At 39.2% G+C, this 20,062-nt stretch overlaps 1 protein-coding gene across 1 annotated transcript; it reads left to right on the forward strand.

Moving 5' to 3' along the window:
* The first annotated feature begins 859 nt into the window (after positions 1-859).
* On the forward strand, positions 860-5,660 carry LOC148041719 (GDSL esterase/lipase At1g09390-like). Its single transcript, XM_087681682.1, has 5 exons — positions 860-1,286; positions 2,515-2,718; positions 2,835-3,007; positions 3,474-3,738; positions 5,023-5,660. The coding sequence occupies exons 1-5, from the start codon at positions 875-877 to the stop codon at positions 5,283-5,285; spliced, it is 1,317 nt and encodes a 438-aa protein (XP_087537808.1). The 5' UTR covers positions 860-874; the 3' UTR covers positions 5,286-5,660.
* Positions 5,661-20,062: the final 14,402 nt, after the last annotated feature.

The raw sequence follows: 20,062 nt of genomic DNA on the forward strand, positions 1-20,062 counted from the left end.
AAGATAAGAAAATCAATGCTACAAAGAAAATGAGAGATTATGAGAAAAAGAAGAATGACAACTTCCTCACCCTTCAAGAGGCTTGGAAGTCTACATTTCCAAGGGATCATTGGAAGAGATGGAGATGTAAGATCAATAAGGTTTAATCAAATACCCACTTTAACAAACTAAATATCATGCTATGGAAGGTGTATTCTAGGCAGCTCAGTACAAATGATAGGGTGGAGAAGTTCATGAAGGTCTCCTCTTGGTGGCCTCTTTGTCTTAAGGCCAAAAACACCATTCCACATGCTTTCTAGCAATGTGGAACAAGCCAAGGGATATGGAAGAGGAGCAAGGAATGGGTCCATTCCACATGCTCTGTGGCAATGTCGAACAAGCCAAGGGATATGGAAGAGGACCAAGGAATTATGAGTCCAATCTACAAGATTTAACTCAAATGCTAAGCTTGGAATTATGAGTCCAATCTACAAAATTTAACTCAAATGCTAAGCTTGAAATTGGCATTTTTGGGGACAAGGGAATGCTTGATGACAAGTTTGAAGCTATGGAACATACTTAGAGCCTTTGTACAATCAAAACTGATTGGCACAATAGAAATAGAGTTGCCATAGATAAGAACTCTATACTCATGGCTTATGTTATCTTTGTAAGCATTGTAAAGGATAAGGCTAGACACAATGAGCATGATTTTAATTAGCTTTTTTAGTACCTTATAAAGGGAAGGATATGATAATGTTTCGGGCATCCAACGTTTTTTATACTTGCGGAACGTCTTAAATGACGAGAGCAATATCAATATATTTCACATCGAAAATGTGAATAAAAAAAAGGTAGATCTAGTGAATTCACTTCATCGGGAGAGGTTTAAAGGATGGGCTCGGAGCAGAGAAGTGCAGCGAGAGAGAGAGAGAGAGCGTGGAGCATGGCGGGCAGACATGGCGTCTCTCTCATGGCCGCGCTCTTCTTCTTCTTCTTCTTCTTGGCAACGCTAGCACTATCACCATCAGCGTCAGAATCACCTTCTTTTTATTCTGTCCTTTATAAGACTGCATCATCGACGCCATCAGCTGCTTCCATATCATCGTCATCCTCCTCCTCTAGTAGTGCACTGTGCGACGCCCCTGCCGTCTTCGCGTTTGGGGACTCTCTCACTGACACAGGCAACGTGGTGCGCATATTCCACCCCGTCCTCAAGCAGCCCCGCTCCCTCCCCTACGGCTCCACCTTCTTCCAGCGCCCCGCTGATCGCTTCTCCAACGGCCGCATCCTCATCGACCATCTCGGTAATTACACACACACACGCGCTCTCTCTCTCTCTCTCTCTCTCTCTCTCTCTCTCTCTCTCCGACTTCATAGAGATGAGGCTCCACCTTTGCTTATGAATAAGCCCTTCCATGCCTTCAATCTCCGCCATGGCAACCTAGCTGCTGGCAGGCTCTAGTCAAATTCTTATTTACCTTCTCTATGGTTGGTTCTCTTCTTGGCTACGCCAACACGTTCAAAAGAAATAAACTTCAGCAAGAGAAGTCCTCAATAGTTCCGTTCCATTTAGCGAGAGCCTCTCATTGAAGACATTCTTCACTCTCAAAGGTTTTACTTGCACTAATCTCTAATTAGCAGCCTAAAAGTAATTAAGACCAATGTATCGTTTGGCTTTGATTACAGTTCAAAGGTTTTAATTACACTCAACACTTAATTAGTACCAATGTACCCTTCTGGATTTCTTGGCTGAACTGTATGGACTCCCATTTGGTGTTGCTTGCCGAAACTTGGCTAGAGTACAACTCTTTCTAAAGAGTTACTCCACTATTAGAGCACTATTGCACTTGGTGCAAATGGGGCTAGTGGGCTTTTCAAATCCTCTCCCTCACCTCATGGTCACACCTTGTGCGAGTGCTAGGGATAGCCTTTGTGTTAATGGTTTTCTCAAGGAACATGACGAAAAAGGCCATTGAATTCCTATGTGTGATTGGTGGATCATTTCTTGAGCTTTTTTTTGGAGCAATAGGAACCCATGGAACTTGTTAACCCTACTAGCCTTGTACTACAACTGTATTTTTTTGCTAAGGTTCATGGGGGGGTACTCATGGGAATGCAAAACCCACTCCCACTATTGGCATATGGGTGACTGTGTGGTAGTGGGGGGAGGGGAACCTACTGGCGGGAGTGGGTTTCCTCAACAATCTTCCTATACTATAGCTATAGAGGCCATGCTTCTAATACCGAACATGGGATAGTTCATGAATAACATAGTTGTCTCTTCAATTTGGAAAGTATTTTGTCATATTATAACCAAAATGATCCTAGATTTAAAAAATTCCCGACATTCTCTCCAATAATTTCATGGATTTTTTTCAAATTTAGCAATTCACTTAGCACTAAACCTTAGTTTCTTTGTGAATAATGTTTTTAACACCTTGTCTTGAAAGAGAGAATTCAAATGAGCATTAAGTCTGTTATGTCTCGAGAAGCTATCATTTTATAATTCACCTAGTTTTTGTTAAATTGCAGTGTCTACCTTGGGCTTGCCCTTCTTGAACCCCTTCTTGGACTTTGTGGGCACAGACTTCTCAGCAGGGGTAAACTATGCCATGGCAAGTGCCACTGCCCTCAACACATCCTATTCCACAGCTCTTGGTGCCCCTCCAATGGTCCCTTATACCTTGGATGTCCAACTCCAATGGCATGACTCTGTTTTGAAACTCATAAATGCAGGTTAGAAGAAGTAAGCTACTAAAATTTTTCTTGTGCATTCGTATGTAATGTAAATGTGTTTGGTCTAGCTTGACATTCCTTGTCTTGACACATACATAATATCATTGCTATTGTAGGGTTAGATGGACTAGTGACCAAGCTACCAAATGCTAGTGCAATTGAGGATTCAATTTATTACATTGAGTTTGGGGGTAATGACATTACAAATTACCTTGAAAACTCAATGACATATGAGGAGATCATAAGGATATTGCCAACCATATTGGAAAAAATCAGGGATGCTATTGAGGTTTGTACATCATTTTGTGTATGAACATTAATATGTGTTTTTATGCTTTACTTAATTAGTACCTTTTTTTGTCTTCTAGCATAGTAAAACTTAGTGCGTACAACTTTTTCTACTTGCATAATGTATAAGACCACTATATGTACGTGACTCTTGGGTGATGCCAAGTGATAACACCTTGTATGTATAGCTGGGCATTTAAGTGATCGTTGATATATCCCATTGATATGCATATATGTACATGACTTTTGGGTCATGCCATGTGATAACACCTTGTACTTAGCTGATCATTTAAATGACTATTGATATATCGCATAAATATGCATATATGTACATGACTTTTGGGTGATGCCATGTGATAACACCTTGTACATAAAACTGGGCATATAAGTGATATTTATTGATATATCCCATAAATATGAATACATGTGTTGGTTGAATATCTAATGTTTCCTTTCGTTTGATGCAGCACTTGTATGAGCAAGGGGCTCACACTTTTGTAATTAGTGGAATCGGCACTATGGGATGTAGTCCCCAAACAAAATACTTCATACCCGGAAGTACTCTAGATTCACAAGGATGTATTGCATGGGTTAATGAGATTTCTCGTAACTATACAAACTCATTGGGCTCTCTTGCATCATATATGCAAGATACTCTTCCCAACTCAAGCTTTGTTTTCCTTGACCTCTATGCAGCATTTGAGGATATTATCGCAAACCCTAGTGATTATGGTAAGACTTGTTTTAAACATATGCCAATAAATAATGCGCATTACAAAGTGTTTCTTCTAATAATCTCTCAAAGGCATACATCGGTCTTTGACTTCAAATGCTTCGAATTAAACTTCTAAGATATGCATTTTCTAAAAAGTTTTTCTAGCATTTGTGGTTAAAAACGTTACTAACAGAGCGAGAAATTTGTTTTCCCAACATTTTTGTCAGAGACTACTAATGCGCTTCCCCAATGAGATATGCAAACTATTGAAGTAATTTGGAAAGTACTTTCAAGTACTTGGAAATTCTAAAACTAAAATACACCGTAGAAATTGGTATCCCAAATACTTTTGAAAGCTAAAAACAAGTTAGCAAAGTAAGAGTTGGGTTATAGCTAGGGTTAGCAGGAGGGAGAGTGGAACCCCACTCCCCCTGTTAACACTTGGTCGCACCCAAGGTCTGCAAGTTGAGTGGGGTGATCTTAATTACACAGTCACCCTATTAGCACTTGTGAAAATCATGGTGCTAGCACAAGACTAGTAGGGCGAACTCAATTTCTTCTTTTTGATTGGATCGTCTAACGAGGTGTAGAGATGATGAGCCTATCAGATGTCAGTCTCTTTTTACATTTCCTTGAAACTTGAGTGTGTTGGTTGCTAGAAATTATGACTTATATTAAATTTCCCCCTGCATTCACCCTATGGTGCAACCTCAAGGTGAGTGGGGCTAGAATTTCAATCATTTGCCACCACTCATCTTGGGACAACATAGCTCTAAGTAAGTTTCTTAGATACAGTATCGAGAGTGTTCAAAAAAGAAAGTTATGGTGTCAAGAGTGTTCACACTACACAAGCCAATGGGGTCATAGCTCAATGGTAGAGGCACGGATTGAGTTTCATAGGGGTGTGTGTGTGTGTGTGAATCCTATGTAGACCTCTAGAGGCATTATTGTTGAAAGGAAAAATATTTTTTAAAAATCTATTCCGAGAAAGTTAGGATTGCCTTGGATTTTGTAGTTTTTGGGCCATTTTATAAGTAGAATAACCCTAGACATTAGAAAATGTGGGATGAGCACTCCCTTTTTTTAAAAAAAGACGATAGAAAATGTGGGATGAGGTTAATTATAAAAAACGTGGATAAGGATAATAATAAGAGTGACGTCCAATGTGTACATACATGTCATAAATGTGGGATAAGGATAATTATACAAAACGAGGATAAGGATAATAACAGGGAGGTCCAATGTGCACATACATCATACATGTCATAAAGGGGGTGGTGGTGCATGGGGATGGGATGCAGGCCTGACGGATACATTGAACGCCTGCTGCGGCGCGCCGGAGAGCCTGCCGGGGACTGTGAACGGCTTCCACGCGCTGGCGTCGTGCGGGCCGGACACCCGGGTCTGCCAGGACCCCCAGTCCTTCCTGAGCTGGGACGGCATCCACTTCACCGACCACACCATCCACGGCATCCTCCAGCGCTTCCTCCAAGGCCGCTTCATCTACCCCCCCACCGCCCTCTCCTCTTGCAACAAGCAGCCCCCCTCCCGCGCCGTCTCCTGATTACCACCTACTATCCATTCTTCACGAACTTATTAATTAACGGCCCTTGAGCTACCTTCCTAGACCTCCATATTCAAAGTAGCCATTCTTCACGAGCTTATTCATTAACAGCCCTTGAGATACCCTCCTCGAACTCCGTATTCACAATCTTATGTATCATCACCTTTTCCATGGATATGTTGTCCTACCCATTCTAGGATTTCCCCCATCGAAAACTTGTAAGGAGATTGTTGAGTATGTTCACAATGGCTTCGAATGGGTTAGGCCCAAAATGAGTTATTTTTCTAGAGAATTTATGGCCATCATTTGTAGGCCATTGTGATGTATTTTATGTCTTCATATGCAATTCATCCGATCATTTTAGGACACCATTAACTTGGTATCACATTCTCTCTCTCTCTCTCTCTCTCTCTCTCTCTCAAATCAAGGGTAAGGTACCAATAGTATGATGGCTAACTTATAATCCTGTGTATACATCATACTTAATGAAATGGAGATTAAGATACATAGGAAGGTTGACAAGAGAAGGTAATGCTCCAAAGTAAGTATTACGACTCGAAATGTCATGTCAAGAAGAGCAAGGTAATTTTTGCAATTTAGTTTACATTTCTATGTGTGATTAATATTTATTATTTAAAGGTTTACTTGGGTGACTCCCAAACCAAGGAGAAAATCCTCGAGCCTATGTGAGAAGAGGTTTGGTACTTAAGAAATAAAGAGGTTTTTTTGAAGGGTCATATTTTAATAATGAACAAGGGAAATATGAATCTTTGTAAACTTGCATGTGGTTCTCTCTCTCTCTCTCTCTCTTTCTCTCTCTCTCTCTCTCTCTCTCTCTCTCTCTCTCTCTCTCTCTCTCTAAGAGGGCAAGAGAAAGGTTGCACATACAATAAATAAGAGGGGTTTTCTTTTGAAGGGCTTTATGATGATGAAAAGAGAATACATGAGTCTTTGAAAAGTTATTTGTGGCTCTCTCTCTCTCTCTCTCTCTCTCTCTCTCTCTCTCTCTCTCCTAGAGAGATGAATTTCTTTTCTAATTGAAGATATGAGATGAAATGATGTGCTAATGATTAAACATGTGTATGCAATATATGCATACTCTAAAAATAGCCACAAAGATGCACATACTCTAAAACAAGAGAGATTAATTTTCTTGATCAAATGATATTTCAATGGTTAAACACATGCATGTAATGTGTGCATATTCTAAAAACATGCATAAATGTACATGCTCTATAAAAGCACACATAATATATGTACACATGTATGCATGTATACAAATGTGCAAACACATTCATTTATGTATACACATACACACACATGTCTATATACACATAAACATAGGAGTAAGGAAAAAAATGGAGAGAAAGAGGGGGGAGGGAGATAGAAAAACTCAATGAGAAAGAGAAAGAGGACTATGAAAGAGAGAAGAGAGGAAATAAAAGAGACACAAGACAATGGATAAAAACTTATACAACATGCGCATACATGCATGCATACATACACATGTAGATATATACATCCATGCACAAACACATACTTGTGCACATACACCCATGCATACATATATGTGTAAATGACATGCATATGTATGAGGTGAAAAAGGATGAGACATAGGAGACTCAGGAAAAGAAAGAAATGATGCAAGATAAAAATAATAAGAGGGAGAGAGAGCACATGCATGGAAGCATATGTATTAAGCACACATGCATACATAAATTTGCACACATATATTCATGCATATATACACACATTATCAGAGTATATAGGGTTCAAGATCTACTACAGGGGTAAGAGATAGAAGGGTGTAGGAAGATTAAGAGATAGAATAATATAAAAGAAAGAGAATTTGGAATTAGGAAGATTTAATGCAGAAAGATAGAGGTAAAATCAAGTGATTTCATTTCATACAACTCATTAAAGCAACCAATCTGCAGTAGATCTGATAGATCTTATTGATATACCCAAGACAAAGGCACATGCATACACTTGGGATGATAGCCCAACACAAATTGAGACTATGGCTTAGGATACACACTAATACATGAATAATCTCTACTAGACATAAACCAAAATCTATAGATTATACCTCAAAATCTCATGCATACATCAATGTGTTGATGCAACATGATAAGTGGTACCATCATAGACAAGACATGCGAGTCAAAATGCATAAATCAATGTAAATATCCTCTATAGGATTTCAAAAGCACTTAATTCCTATAATTATAATTTTATTATAATAGCAAAACACGGTATAAATGTAGGCCCAAATCCATGAGAAACTGATCTATCATTATGGTCTATACTATGTCTACCACTACAAGGGAATGGAGGTATAACAATGATCATTTTCGATGCAAAATAGCAGCATCGCTATTTGCGTCGCATTTATTTGCATTGCAAATGTGACATAAATAGCGATGCCACTCTGAAAAAAAAAGCAACGAAAATCTAAGCACGGTATTTTTTTGCAAAGAGTTTGAGAGAGAGCGAAAGAGATCGTGGCTTTGGGAGGGAGAGGAAGAGGAAGAGAGAAAGAGAGAGAATAAGAGCTTCTCACCGTTGTTGCTACCGCCGTCAATTATGAAGAAGAGGGAGAAGTGCATGAAGGAGAAAGAGGGGATGTCGCAAAGAGAAGACAAAGAATCCATCCTCGAGCATTTGCAGTAAGTACATTGCCTCCTCTTGGTTTGTTCTTGTTCTTTCTTCTTTTCTTTTGTTTGTTTTTTCTTGAGAATGAGATGCATTGAAGGGGAGAGAGAGAGAGAGAGAGAGAGAGAGAGAGAGAGAGAGAGAGAACATGAAAGATAACAAAGAAAGATAGAAAGAGAGAGAGAGAGAAAGATAGGGAGAGAGGAGAATGAGTGTGAAAACAATGAGGGGACGGAGAGAAACAAAGAGAGGGACAACAAAGAGAGGGGACGGAGAGAAACAAAGAGAGCGAAAACAAAGAAAGAGAAAGAGAGAAAGAAAGAGAAGAGGGAGAGAACTTGAAACGAAGAGTGAAGGGAGAGGTGGATAAAAGGGTGAAGTAAAGAGAAGGATAGTGGAGAGAGAGAGAGAGAGAGAGAGAGAGAGAGAGAGAGAGAGAGAAACAAGGGAGAGAGGAGAATGATGAGAAAACAATGAGGGGGCGGAGAGAAACAAAGAGAGGGGTAACAAAGAAAGAGAAAGAGAGAAAGAAAAAACAACAAGGGGGCAAAGAGAAACAAAGAGGGGGGCAACAAAGAAAGAGAAAAAGAAAGAAAGAGAGGGGGGAGAGAACACGAAACAAAGACTGAAGGGAGAGGTGGATAAAAGGGTGAAGTAAAGAGAAGAAGGATAGTGGGAAAAAAAAAAGAGAGAGGGGGAAGAGAACACGAAATAGAGAGTGAAGGGAGAGGTGGATAAAAGGGTGAAGCTCGGGGTGAAGTAATGAGAAGAATGATAGTGGAAAAAAAAGAGAGCTAGAAAGAGAATTGGAGACAAAGAGACAAAAAGAGGAAGAAAAAGAGAGATAGAAAAAACAATAAATAGAGAGTGACAGAAAGAGAGAGAAATAATGAGTAAATTAGAGAGAAAAAATTTATAGAAAGAGAATGGTTGAGAGGGAAGAGAGGCATGAAGAGGGGTGGGGAGAGAAAGTCTTTCAATGCCTTGTTTAGTGTGTTTTTTATTTTTGATCTTTGATTTTGATTTTAGTGAGATGCGTCGAGTGCAAATGGAAAGGTTAAGAGTGAAGATGTGAGAGTGAGGAGGGAAGATGGGGGGGATAAAGAAATATTTATAGAAATAAAGGGGGAGAGAACAGTAAAGATGGATGAAGGGAGGCAAATAACAAAAGAAAAAGAGAATGAGAACAAAAACCTCTTGTCTGTCATAATGTAGACAAAATGGAAAATGATGACGGTCGTGATGTCCAAGATTGCGAGCATATCTTAATCAACGTGTCTCGTGTCTTTGCTCTCAATGCAAGCTGACAATTTGGGTAAGTTACTATGTATAAAAATGTGCATCACGTGAGTTCAAAAGAAGGGAATATTAAAAAATATAGTCTTACATATATATATTCACAAAAGGAAAAAATTTAAAATGCATAAATTTATTCATAAAAGGAGTATCTATATTCCACATGTGTATTTTTTACATAAGGGTATTATTAATTCATAAAACTAGCCATGATTTTCTTACTAAAAAGGGGTCTCAAATAATGCCTTCCACTTACATACACAATGGACTTTTAATCAATCCCTATATAGGAAAACTTGTGAAATGTAGAAAATGTTGTAATATTTCCTATGTGTGAATGCATGTATTCCCTATGTACAAGTAGGGAATCACATTTCCCACATCTAATAGTAGGAAATTAAAGGTCAATATAGACTATTTTCTAATTTCTTTAAAAATTTCCTATATAAGAGTATACATGAACATAATTTCCTACTTCTACTTGTAGGGAATCATAGGTCACTATGAAGATTCCCTATGTTCTCTCGAAATTCCCTATATAACAGAATTATGTAAGAACACCATAATTTCTCCAATTGCATTAGGGCCAAAAGCGCTTCAAAAAATGCACTTTTGTTAATCACGGGATTAAGGAAAGGGCCAAAGAGAGTTCGCCACGTGTGCAAGAATATGGTATTCTTGTCTCCTCTTTTTTAGAGATAGTGGAGTCCATTTCGTGATTCTCTCTTCTTTTTTAGCCAAAACCCCTAAAGTCTGACATGTTTTGGAGTCCCAAAGACGTTATTTACTTACAAATCTGACAAAATACATGACAGAGATGTGATGAAATTAATAATGAGTTTTTTGAAAGTCGGGAGATCTTTCAATATTGTTTTTGGCGCCCAATACATACTCATTTGGGTTCTTGGTGCTACTTTTTAGTTCATTCACCCCTCTTTGAGCTTCTTTCTCTGCGCTTTCATTCTTTTCATGGCTTCCTCCAGGCGCCCTTCTCGTTTAATACACTCTTGCACAGTCTATAGCCAGGGAGTAGATGGAAATTTTGAGCCCAAAACCTTTGCTGTAAACGATTGGGTTACCATGCTGCCATCTTGCAAGGGATCCCATAAGGTGAAAAGAAGAAAACGAGAAGATATAAAACATCACTGGAAGGGGCGTATCATTGCCTTCAAAATTATGCCCGAAGGCTGGTTTGTCAAGGTGCAACATATTTACATGGCCAAGGATATGCACTTGCCTCCAAACGAACGTGTTCCCCAACAAACACATTGTAAGTTATAAGTTGAATAACGTATATAATTCTTTTCCATTTATGCAAGTTCTAACAAACGGTTCGTCATTGTAGATATCTTTCCGTCAACAAGTATTGAATGGCAACCTGTGGAAAGCCTAAGTGGGACTTTCCATGCCATTCATAAGGTATTGGAAAACATTATTTATGCCGATCAAACTGTGTCTTTTTATAGTGAATGCAAGATTTTTATATATTATGCACAGTATGTGGTTCCCTCTAAAGCGGATAGGTATGGGAATATCGAAGATTTGCCATTGCCAAGTCTTTCATCTCTAAATTGGGAGATTCCTGACAAGGTAACAGTGCAGAGTTTCAAATTCAAAATATCTCAGGATATTAAAAAGTCCATGACAGTTGGAAGGATCTCAAGAAGAATACATTTATCATGGTTTGTACCCCTCCATATCTTCGTGGCTTGCTTCAAAACAACAAATTTACAAAGAACGAAGGTATCCTGGTTAAGTAGAAACTTTTCGGAAGAGGATTTGGACAACACTATAGGGACGCATTGGAAATCTAGAGAGTGCAATCATAAAGGTGATATCTTGAGGTGCAGTGCATGCCCTCAATCCTTGGCTTTGGCTTACAGTATCCCTCGCCAAAATCTTGCTTTGGGCTTTGATTATAGGCGATACAAACTAAGATTGGGTATTTGGATTCCCTTGGATTCTGATACAGATAACACACCATATAAACTCATGGTGCACGTTTTTCTGCATGAAGAAGTAAAGAAGGTGAATGTTACTTCCAATTGGAGTCTGAAATATGTGAGGGATACCTTGGAATTGCTAGACAATACATCCCCTAGATATAAGTTCAAAGTGAATGGTGTAACAATTGGTAAAAGAGCCGAGCGCTCTTTCTTTTGTACGAGTTGTTTGTCTCCCACAATTGTGAGTTTGGGGCCTTGAGAATGAAAACTTGGCAAGAATTTATCTTAATAGACTATCCTCAAGATATTTTTTAATGGGAACTTCATAAGCTATCGTGAAGCAAGTCGCCTTTCGAATGTGTATAAATAAAATGTACATTGCATCCGATTTACAAGTGAAAATTTTCATTACACAATGAGGTACAAAAATTGCATAAAAATGTACAAAGCCAAAATAATAAGGCTCGTGTATAAAATGTACATTACATTCGATTTACAAGTGAAAATTTTCATTACACAATGAGGTACAAAAATTGCATAAAAATGTACAAAGCCAAAATAAAAAGGCTCGTGTATGCTTATGTTTGCTATTTTCATTCTTTATCGATTTCTTCAAAGATATTTTTTCTCACAGGGCCTTTCTTTGATTGTTGAAAAAATTTGACCTTTACAGGTAGTCTCTTTTCTTGGGGCTTAAGAGGGAATGGATTAAATTTAAGAGGAGAGAGCACTGGCATTCCTTTTTTCTTAGACTCTGCAGCAGTGGTCCCATTGCCTTTTCCCTTGCCCTTGTCTTTACCATTGCCATTGTCCTTACCCTTTCCCTTGACCTTTCCCTTGCTTGTGCCCTTGGCCATTGAAGTTTTGGGAGGAAGAGGGGAGTCAGGATCATACGGTGTGATTGCTTTGTCTAGAATCAGCTCAATGCATCTCTCCCTTATCCACCAAACATATGATTCAGGATAGTCTCTACACTGTAAGAATAAATATTATAAGTTAGTGAAAAGACATCATGATAAGGGTTACACAAACATCAAATGAAATAAACTTACATTCACTCCTTCTAGTTGTAACAGCTTTGAATCCACTGTTCTGCAAATGTTTGAGATAACTCTCCATCCACAAGAATGCGCATCGCTTTGCAATGGAACTTCTTGTAGAAGAAAAGTATACGGCCTTTGAGGATCAGCAAGATCCTCGTATGTTGTATCCAAAAATGTAGAAACGAGTCTACTAGCACTGCAAAAGGAAGCTTTGTAAGTTTAAAATATTATTTATAAAAGAAATCAAAGTAAGTAATTTTCTTCCAACATACATTCGTGCTTGACCGTGAACACCGCTGAGAGAATTCATAAAGATAATTTCCCTTGAAAGACAATTAATGTAGATGAGACTCCAATGCCCTCTGCAAATTCATAAAAGAGGTGAGTAGAAGGGTGAAAGCAAATGAACATAAATTTTCCTCTACAGAAAAAGAAAAATACCTTTCTACATAAGGGAAAAAGATGTGGTAATTTCTCACACTATCGAAGCTACGAAAAAATGGTGAAATATTAGAACCAGATTTTGCAAAAAGTCCCACAGAGAGAAGTGGATCAACAATGTATATGGTTCTTCGGATATCGAGAGTGAGAGAGGAGACCAATGCCCTGCAGATAATAGCAAAAGCTATTCAATACCAATTTCATCCAAAATATAATTGAACCTATAAGACTTAACTTATGCAACAAAAAACCTTACCTTATACAACAAAATACTATGGAGTCAGATAGTTGGACATCCCTTTTTTCCAACATGGGCTTGTCCTCGGGAGATATACTAAGATATTCCTCCTCAAGTTCCCCAGCAACATTCACAAGAATCTGCCCATACACTTTGCCCATCCTCTCGCTGTTGACGAGAGCAAGTGATGCGGCTTTCCTCTTGTAAACATCGTCTTCAGTTTCAAACACCTCCTGATTTTCTTCACTCAAGAAAGCCTCTTGCTGGGTGGCACTCCTTGTAGGGTAAAAGTCACTAACATCCTCAACATTTAGCTTTTTCTCTTTCCTGGACAATTTTGGGGGAACGTTAAGGATTTCAAAGGCTTTTTTATCATTGGAAGGCAAGGGCCTCAGGACTTTGTCAAACCTATACCTCACTCTGCTAATGATGCTGAAATCTTTATTCATAAGGGTGATCCTATGAGCATGGGCGGCAGCAATGTAAGCGTCATTCATGAAATCAATAACAAAATCTTCAAGGCAAGAATGGCTGAGAGTTGCCACTTCTTATTTAGACCAGATACAGTTGCCACTTGAGACAATCTATCAGAGATCTCTTTAACCACCCTTATAAAAGCAGCTTTTGGAATGACATGCTGTGTAGCTCTCTGGGCTTTCCTGATCTCACTGAAACATCTCTGCATATAGAAGAACCTGGACTTCCTCTTTCTCTTTTGTGGCTTGGGGTGTTCAGTGGCTTCAGCAGATGTGGGCTCAGGTACCATTGTAGGGAATGAATCTTTCACAGGGTAAGCCTCATCCTTTGCTTCCTCAACTTCAGGTGAAGAAACATTTATAGAAGATGTAAGGACAACACCTGGTGTAGGGGGGATTTCTGTTGTAAAATGCTCTGGAGCCTGTGATGGACCAGCTTCTTCTACCCCCTTAGATTCATCAAATTTTAACTTTCTTCTACCCCCACTGTCCTTCCCATCTAGATACACTCTTCTTGTAGTTTGCTTTGTCCTTGCCATCCAGAAAAGCAAAAATAACAACCAGAAGGACAATAACTGAAAGACAAATTGGCGAGGAAAGTGACAAAATGAGCAATTCCGATACGGCGCGATATGAACAAAGCGAGCAGAATGGAACAGCGCCTTCGCTCCGTATTGGAGATCAGATGCCGATATGGCGCGATATGGAGGAAACCAGCACTGCGTAAGGAAGCCCTCGCTCCATATTGGCACGATATGGAGCAATCTGCTGATACGGCGCGATATGGAGGAAACGAGCACACTGTTTGGATGCCCTCGCTCCGTATTGGAGATCAGATGCCGATACGGCGCGATACGGAGGAAACGAGCACACCGTTTGGACGCCCTTGCTCCGTATTGGTGATCAGATGTCGATACGGTGCGATACGGAGGAAACGAGCACACCGTTTGGACGCCCTCGCTCCGTATCGGCACACCTCTTTTTGCTAGCGAAAAAAGGACTTGTATTGCACCGTATCGGCAAGCAAGGCGGGAAGAGCTCGAGAATGAAAAGTGTACACGTCGGAAAAATGACCACTTATATACCCAGGTAAATCATGACACGTGTCAGACACGTGTCGGATACTGATTGTGCCACGTATCTGCATTTATGGTCCGTATGCTACGTGTCAAGTAATGACCGGTCCACTTGTTCGCCACGTGGTTATCGGCCACGTGTTGCCCAACGGCTACTGCCACATGTATGAGACTAACGGATACTGCCAGGTAGCATAATCCGTGCCTACATAAGGGTGTGTTTCTTATCTGTACGGCTTTTTTCGGTTTCCGACCTCTGTTTGTATTGTTGATACGGCACGAGAGCGACTGTTGGTTTTCTTCGCTTTCCTCTCTTCGCTTCGTTTTGGAGGTTCTGTAGATCTAGTCTTCTTTCAGCGTTCCCCAAGCTCGTGTGACCACCTTTGTTGTGGCTCTAGCGCTTCTTACTGGGATCACCAATACGGCGCGAGGGGGCCTTTCCATCTGAATCGTTTCTCTCTTATCGCGCCGTATCGTCAGAAGTTGGAAACATGTCTGAACCCATAGAATCCAAGGTTTCTTCAGGAACTGGTAAAAGAAGAAGGCTTTCAAAAGGCTCAAGTGCATCAACATCTGATCAGCCTATGCATTATTTTTCCTCTCCATCCTCTGCCACCAGTGTGAGAAAGCCAAGTACATCTCCAGGGAAGCGAACGTCAGTAGTGAGAGGTCAAGGAGTATCAGAGCTCATTGATATCACTCCATCAGAGAGGCTACTTGATTTTATGCTTCAGAATGGAATGGATCTCTCATTCTATGGAGTTGTGAAAAATATTTTTAATCCTGATTGGGAACTTGACAAAGTTCTGAAATCTTGTGAAAAATATATTATGGAGGACTTTTTGGAGTTTGAAACTCTTGCAGGTCCTTCTGTTGAAGTTGGCACAATTGAATATGTCCATGTTCCCATTGGGTCAACAGGAAATGAAAAGGCAGTATTTACTAGAAAGTGCAGGGCCCACTCTCTGGAGAGGTTTCATTCAATAGACATATTTTGCTGCACTCATTCCAAAAACTACAAGATGATGAGAAAATCTGCTGCTTTTATTATTTTCAGCCTTGTCAAATACCCTGTGAAAGCTGAGGAGCAACAGTTGGAAGGAGCAAAGACTGCCAGCTTTTGCATGTTGGATGATCTAGCAGATGAAAGGGAAATAGAGGAGGTTGTAGATACAGATTTTGAGGCTTCCATTGCTGAGAATTTGGATGTTGCTCACTTCAAAGCTGAGACTATCATTGAGGAGAGCCAAGGAGATACAAACCCTCAACCTGATGAGAGTTCTCACCATATTGTTCCTTCCCTGCCATGTATACCTTTTAAGGACAAGGAGTACATTTTACTATCAGATATTCAAAAACTTTTTAATCTCAGGGAAGATTATTGTCTTACAATTATTGCAGAGGCTTCTGATGCTGCAAATGGGATAATTGACACAGAAAATGAATCAAAGGAAGAGATTCTGAAACTTGATAAAGAAACTCTAGATTATAAGTTTATTGATGCTGGTGAGGCATTCTCTCTTTGTTTTGAAAAGGCCAAAGAAGCTGAGAAAGAGTTGAGTATTACTGATGAGGACTTCGATCGCATTCAAAGTGAGCTCGGCATTTCCAATTTTGGAAGAGAGGAGTCTGAATATGTTAAAGAATTGACTAACACCAATGAGACAGCATCATCAATTAATTTATGGAATCCGTTTAAATTGGAGTACGATGAAAATCAAGTGGTAAGATAATTTTGAATTTGCTTTTACACATTGGTAGGTTTACATTTCATGCTCATTCAGTATGGGTTTTATTTGCAGTTGGAGATTGCCGATACAGATAACTCTTGGGGCGTGGCAAAGGATCGAGAGCTGCTAGTAACACCACCAAAGACATTGCACTCGGCCACTACTTGGCTAGGATTGACCCTGAATCCTTTTTTGTACTTCATAGTAGTTTCTCAGAGGACGCAGCATGGCCGATACTTTGTATTAAAGCTCTTACAAGGCTTCTAGGTTTCTCAGGATTACAATATAATGCCCACAAAATAATGTTTTTGGAAAAGACTGCAGCAATTAGGATTTTTGGCTACGGTCCAAGTTACTCTGCTTCTAGAGCAGGATACTTTTTGGCGTTTTCATCCTACGCCTTAGCTGCAGACAGAGCTGATGTAAAATCTATAGCTGGCTACAAGAGAAAAAAATTTCTACGTTATAGAGGAAAGATTCATGAGGAGGAAGAGAATGTGAGAGTTTTGGAAAACTAGCTTTGTATATATTCTTTCTTATATATAAAAGTGCGATTGCTCATGTGTCATTGCCGTCTTTTATTTGCATTCTTTGAAGTTGTCGTCGAAAAAACCAGTTGAATAGCTCCTCCAAAGCATTGCTTTTTGTAACTCCTCCCCCATGCCTTGTGCTTCGAAAATAACTTGTGCGTGCTTGATAGTGGGATTTTTCCATGCCTTGGTTGCTATAAGTTGCTAAGGGGCCATGCTCCTCCACAAAGAAAGGTCCATGAATATGAAGAATATGCTGCAATACAAAGCAACACAAATTTTATACCAATTGAAAAACCTATCAAAATAAGCCGATATTAAATAATTATTACTTTACCAGATAAAAAGTGATATCTTTTTCTCCCCATGCCTCTTTTATCACCTGAACAAGCTTTGTGATTGATCTTTTGAACTCTTCCGCATATGTATATGTTGTCTTATGTTTCCTGAGGAGTTTCAGAAAAACATCAAGGTGTATCCAGACCTCCATTCTAAGAAACGCAAGCCTCGGCGTGCTTGCAACATTTGTTGTGATCTCACATAGCTCTCTCCAACACTCCCAAGCCGCATTCACCTGCTTTCCTGAATGGTTTCCTAAGAATCGTCTAGCTTTTGAGCCTCCCATAGAGACATCGGCCAAGATATCTCTTGTTTTTCCTGAAAGTATTGGATCCTTTCTCAAGTGAACTTGGCCCCCATGAAATCCCATTTTCGATAGCAATGCCTCGCATTTATCAATACACTCATCTGATAAAGATAATGGCTTAATGGAATATGCGTAGTCAAGATGCAACCTGAGAAGCTTATCGATTATTCTAATCTCTGCATGCAAAGTACAAATATGAACATTCTTAAGAGAGATGGAAAGAATGGGATCCCAGATGTCTTCTATGTTTTTAAATTTACTCAAATCTATAGAGTCTCTATTTGGGGCTCTTCTTACTGGTCGCAAACTACTCCAATCTTTGGATCCAATACTTTCCATGCAATAAATGCAAGGATATTTTGCATTTGCACCATTACATATTCCAAGCATACATTTGATAGTTTTCAAATCAGCACTCATATGCCATTCCACATTAAATTTACCAACCCCATCAACTACCAACATTTCGCCTTCACTTTGAGACTTAATGATATTTGGAATACCTGTATGGTTGAACAACCATTTCAACGTTTGATGATTTTCAATTGGTACCTGGGCTGCACCAATCCACCAAATCTCCATCTCGGATTGGATCTTATGCAATGGAGCTTTGCCCTCGCCATTGCCATGGTCCAATGCCATGTTCATGAGGCAAATGCTAATTCTTTCCATCTTCTGTCCCTTTTGAATCTGTGCTTCATCCAACTTCAAGGCAAACTTTAGAACACCATAACTTTCTTCTACTGTGATTTTATACATGTGAACCATTGCAATTTGCACCTTTTTTAGATCAACCCATATATTGTTAAACTCATTGTAATAAAAAATTGCCTGTTTTTTTTGTTTTTCATAGGACATAGACCTTTCGATGTGAAAGTAATCTCCAAAAACATGTGGAATCTTGCGATTCATGGAAATTCTTGCAGTGGAAACTGCAAGGGCTCGGGGCAATCCAAATATAGTTACCCTATTGCGTTTAAGATTTTTAAACCATAATCCAGAGATAGCACGGTAACCTTTTCGACTTATACCCACAGTATCGCATGTCTCTACGATTTCATTTGCTTTCACTGTGTCTTTTAAATCCTTCACTAACTCTCTCAGAGTTGGACCTCTCAAATCCACATTTTCTGGTGACTTAAGAATCCTCAAAATGTCTTTCTTATTCATGGTTTCCTTCAAAAGTTTGATTCTTTCCTCATTCTCTTGGATATTTATGCCTAATATGTTAGAGACATATTTCTTTGTAAGATTTAGTCTCCTTTTCTTTGCTCTCTCACACAAGCTGGTTATATTTTTTAATGGTCTCTTCCTCTCTCTAAATCCTACTGGAGTTTCTCTCAAGCGTATTAGCTTATTCTGCAATGAATTGTTAATATTTTTCAAAATATCAATCTGACTTGTCAACTCTAAAATTTTTGTTTGTGTAGTTTCTAGTGCTTTTTTCATTTCGTGCACTTGAGCTATATATGTGTAAGATGCAGAGTATAACCTCATACAGTAGCCAAGCATTCCATTGTAACCTTCTCCAGCATATCTTATATAGTCATGGACATTCAAAAAAGAAGGTGGTTTACCTGTAGAAGGATCCCTGGGATAGATATTTCCATCCACCCACAAATCTATATGCTTCATTCCTTGTGTTCGCAACCTGTTGGCTTCAATCTCATCTATCAATACTCGATGATGTATACTTCTCCAAGATGTGTAAGTCGGATCTAGCTGAATAGATAGCTTGTATTTACGTGTGCTTGCGCCTGTGTTATTTGAAGTAGTATTGCTAGACATTCTAGCAAATGAACCGAGCAAGAATCTCACAGTGATAGAAAGCAAGTGCAGCAAAAGGAATGGTAAAAGAGAATAGTGTATAGAAAGAAAACGCGGGAGCAAACAAATGCAAAGTTCGTACGAAAATCTCGAAAATACAAAATCTCTCGAGTTCCAAGACAATAAACGGCCGAAAAGGTGACCCCTGACCTGGATTAAAAGATGAGGGCAATTAATGGCCGACCTCTTCAATGAACCAAATATTCTCTCATTAATCACATCTGGACAACCAAATTTAGAGGTTTTATTCTTCCTAAACCTCAACTAATTAGCAACTTAATCACTTTCTTACAAGTGCCATTTTTGAAGTGTTTTTGGCCCTAATGGTAATGAAATTAATGAAATTGGAAATAACCATATGGATGTGAATCTAGATTTTCTAACCCTCCTACACATATGAACATGTTGCATGCACATACATGTGCACACATACACATATGAACACATGCGTACATGCGTACACACATACATACACCCGTCTTCACTTTTAGTCTTCAAAAGGCAATATTTAAATATAGTTACGAGCTTGTTTATCCTAGCACTAAATGTTGGAAATGACCACCATGTTGCAAAAAGAGGCCTCAAACCAAGTAGCTACATACCTATTTTGTGCAACATTACTCTCTTTTCTCTAACTTTTCCTGTGATGTAACTGTTTAATTCATTCCATGCAGACATAGAATACTATATAATGGCACACATGGCAATGTTTGGATTAAAAACCTTATAGGTTCTCATGCATGCCTTGCATGAATTGGTCTACAACTTATGGTCAATTTAAGAACAATAGTAAAATACTCACCCTTGTAAGCTTAGACATGCCAATGTAAACATAATCTTGGTCTAGCACCATATGACCCTTGGACGAGATAC

The sequence above is a fragment of the Lygodium microphyllum genome, chromosome 1, assembly GCF_053477565.2.
Source record: "Lygodium microphyllum isolate KBCC chromosome 1, Lygodium_microphyllum_v1.1.10, whole genome shotgun sequence".
Lineage (NCBI taxonomy): Eukaryota > Viridiplantae > Streptophyta > Polypodiopsida > Schizaeales > Lygodiaceae > Lygodium > Lygodium microphyllum.

Excerpts from the sequence above, each read along its gene's own strand:
- LOC148041719 (XM_087681682.1), top strand. The coding sequence starts at position 875 with ATGGGCTCGGAGCAGAGAAGTGCAGCGAGAGAGAGAGAGAGAGCGTGG. Across the intron at positions 3,008-3,473 it reads AAATCAGGGATGCTATTGAG|CACTTGTATGAGCAAGGGGC; the intron begins GTTTGTACATCA and ends CGTTTGATGCAG. Across the intron at positions 3,739-5,022 it reads CGCAAACCCTAGTGATTATG|GCCTGACGGATACATTGAAC; the intron begins GTAAGACTTGTT and ends GATGGGATGCAG.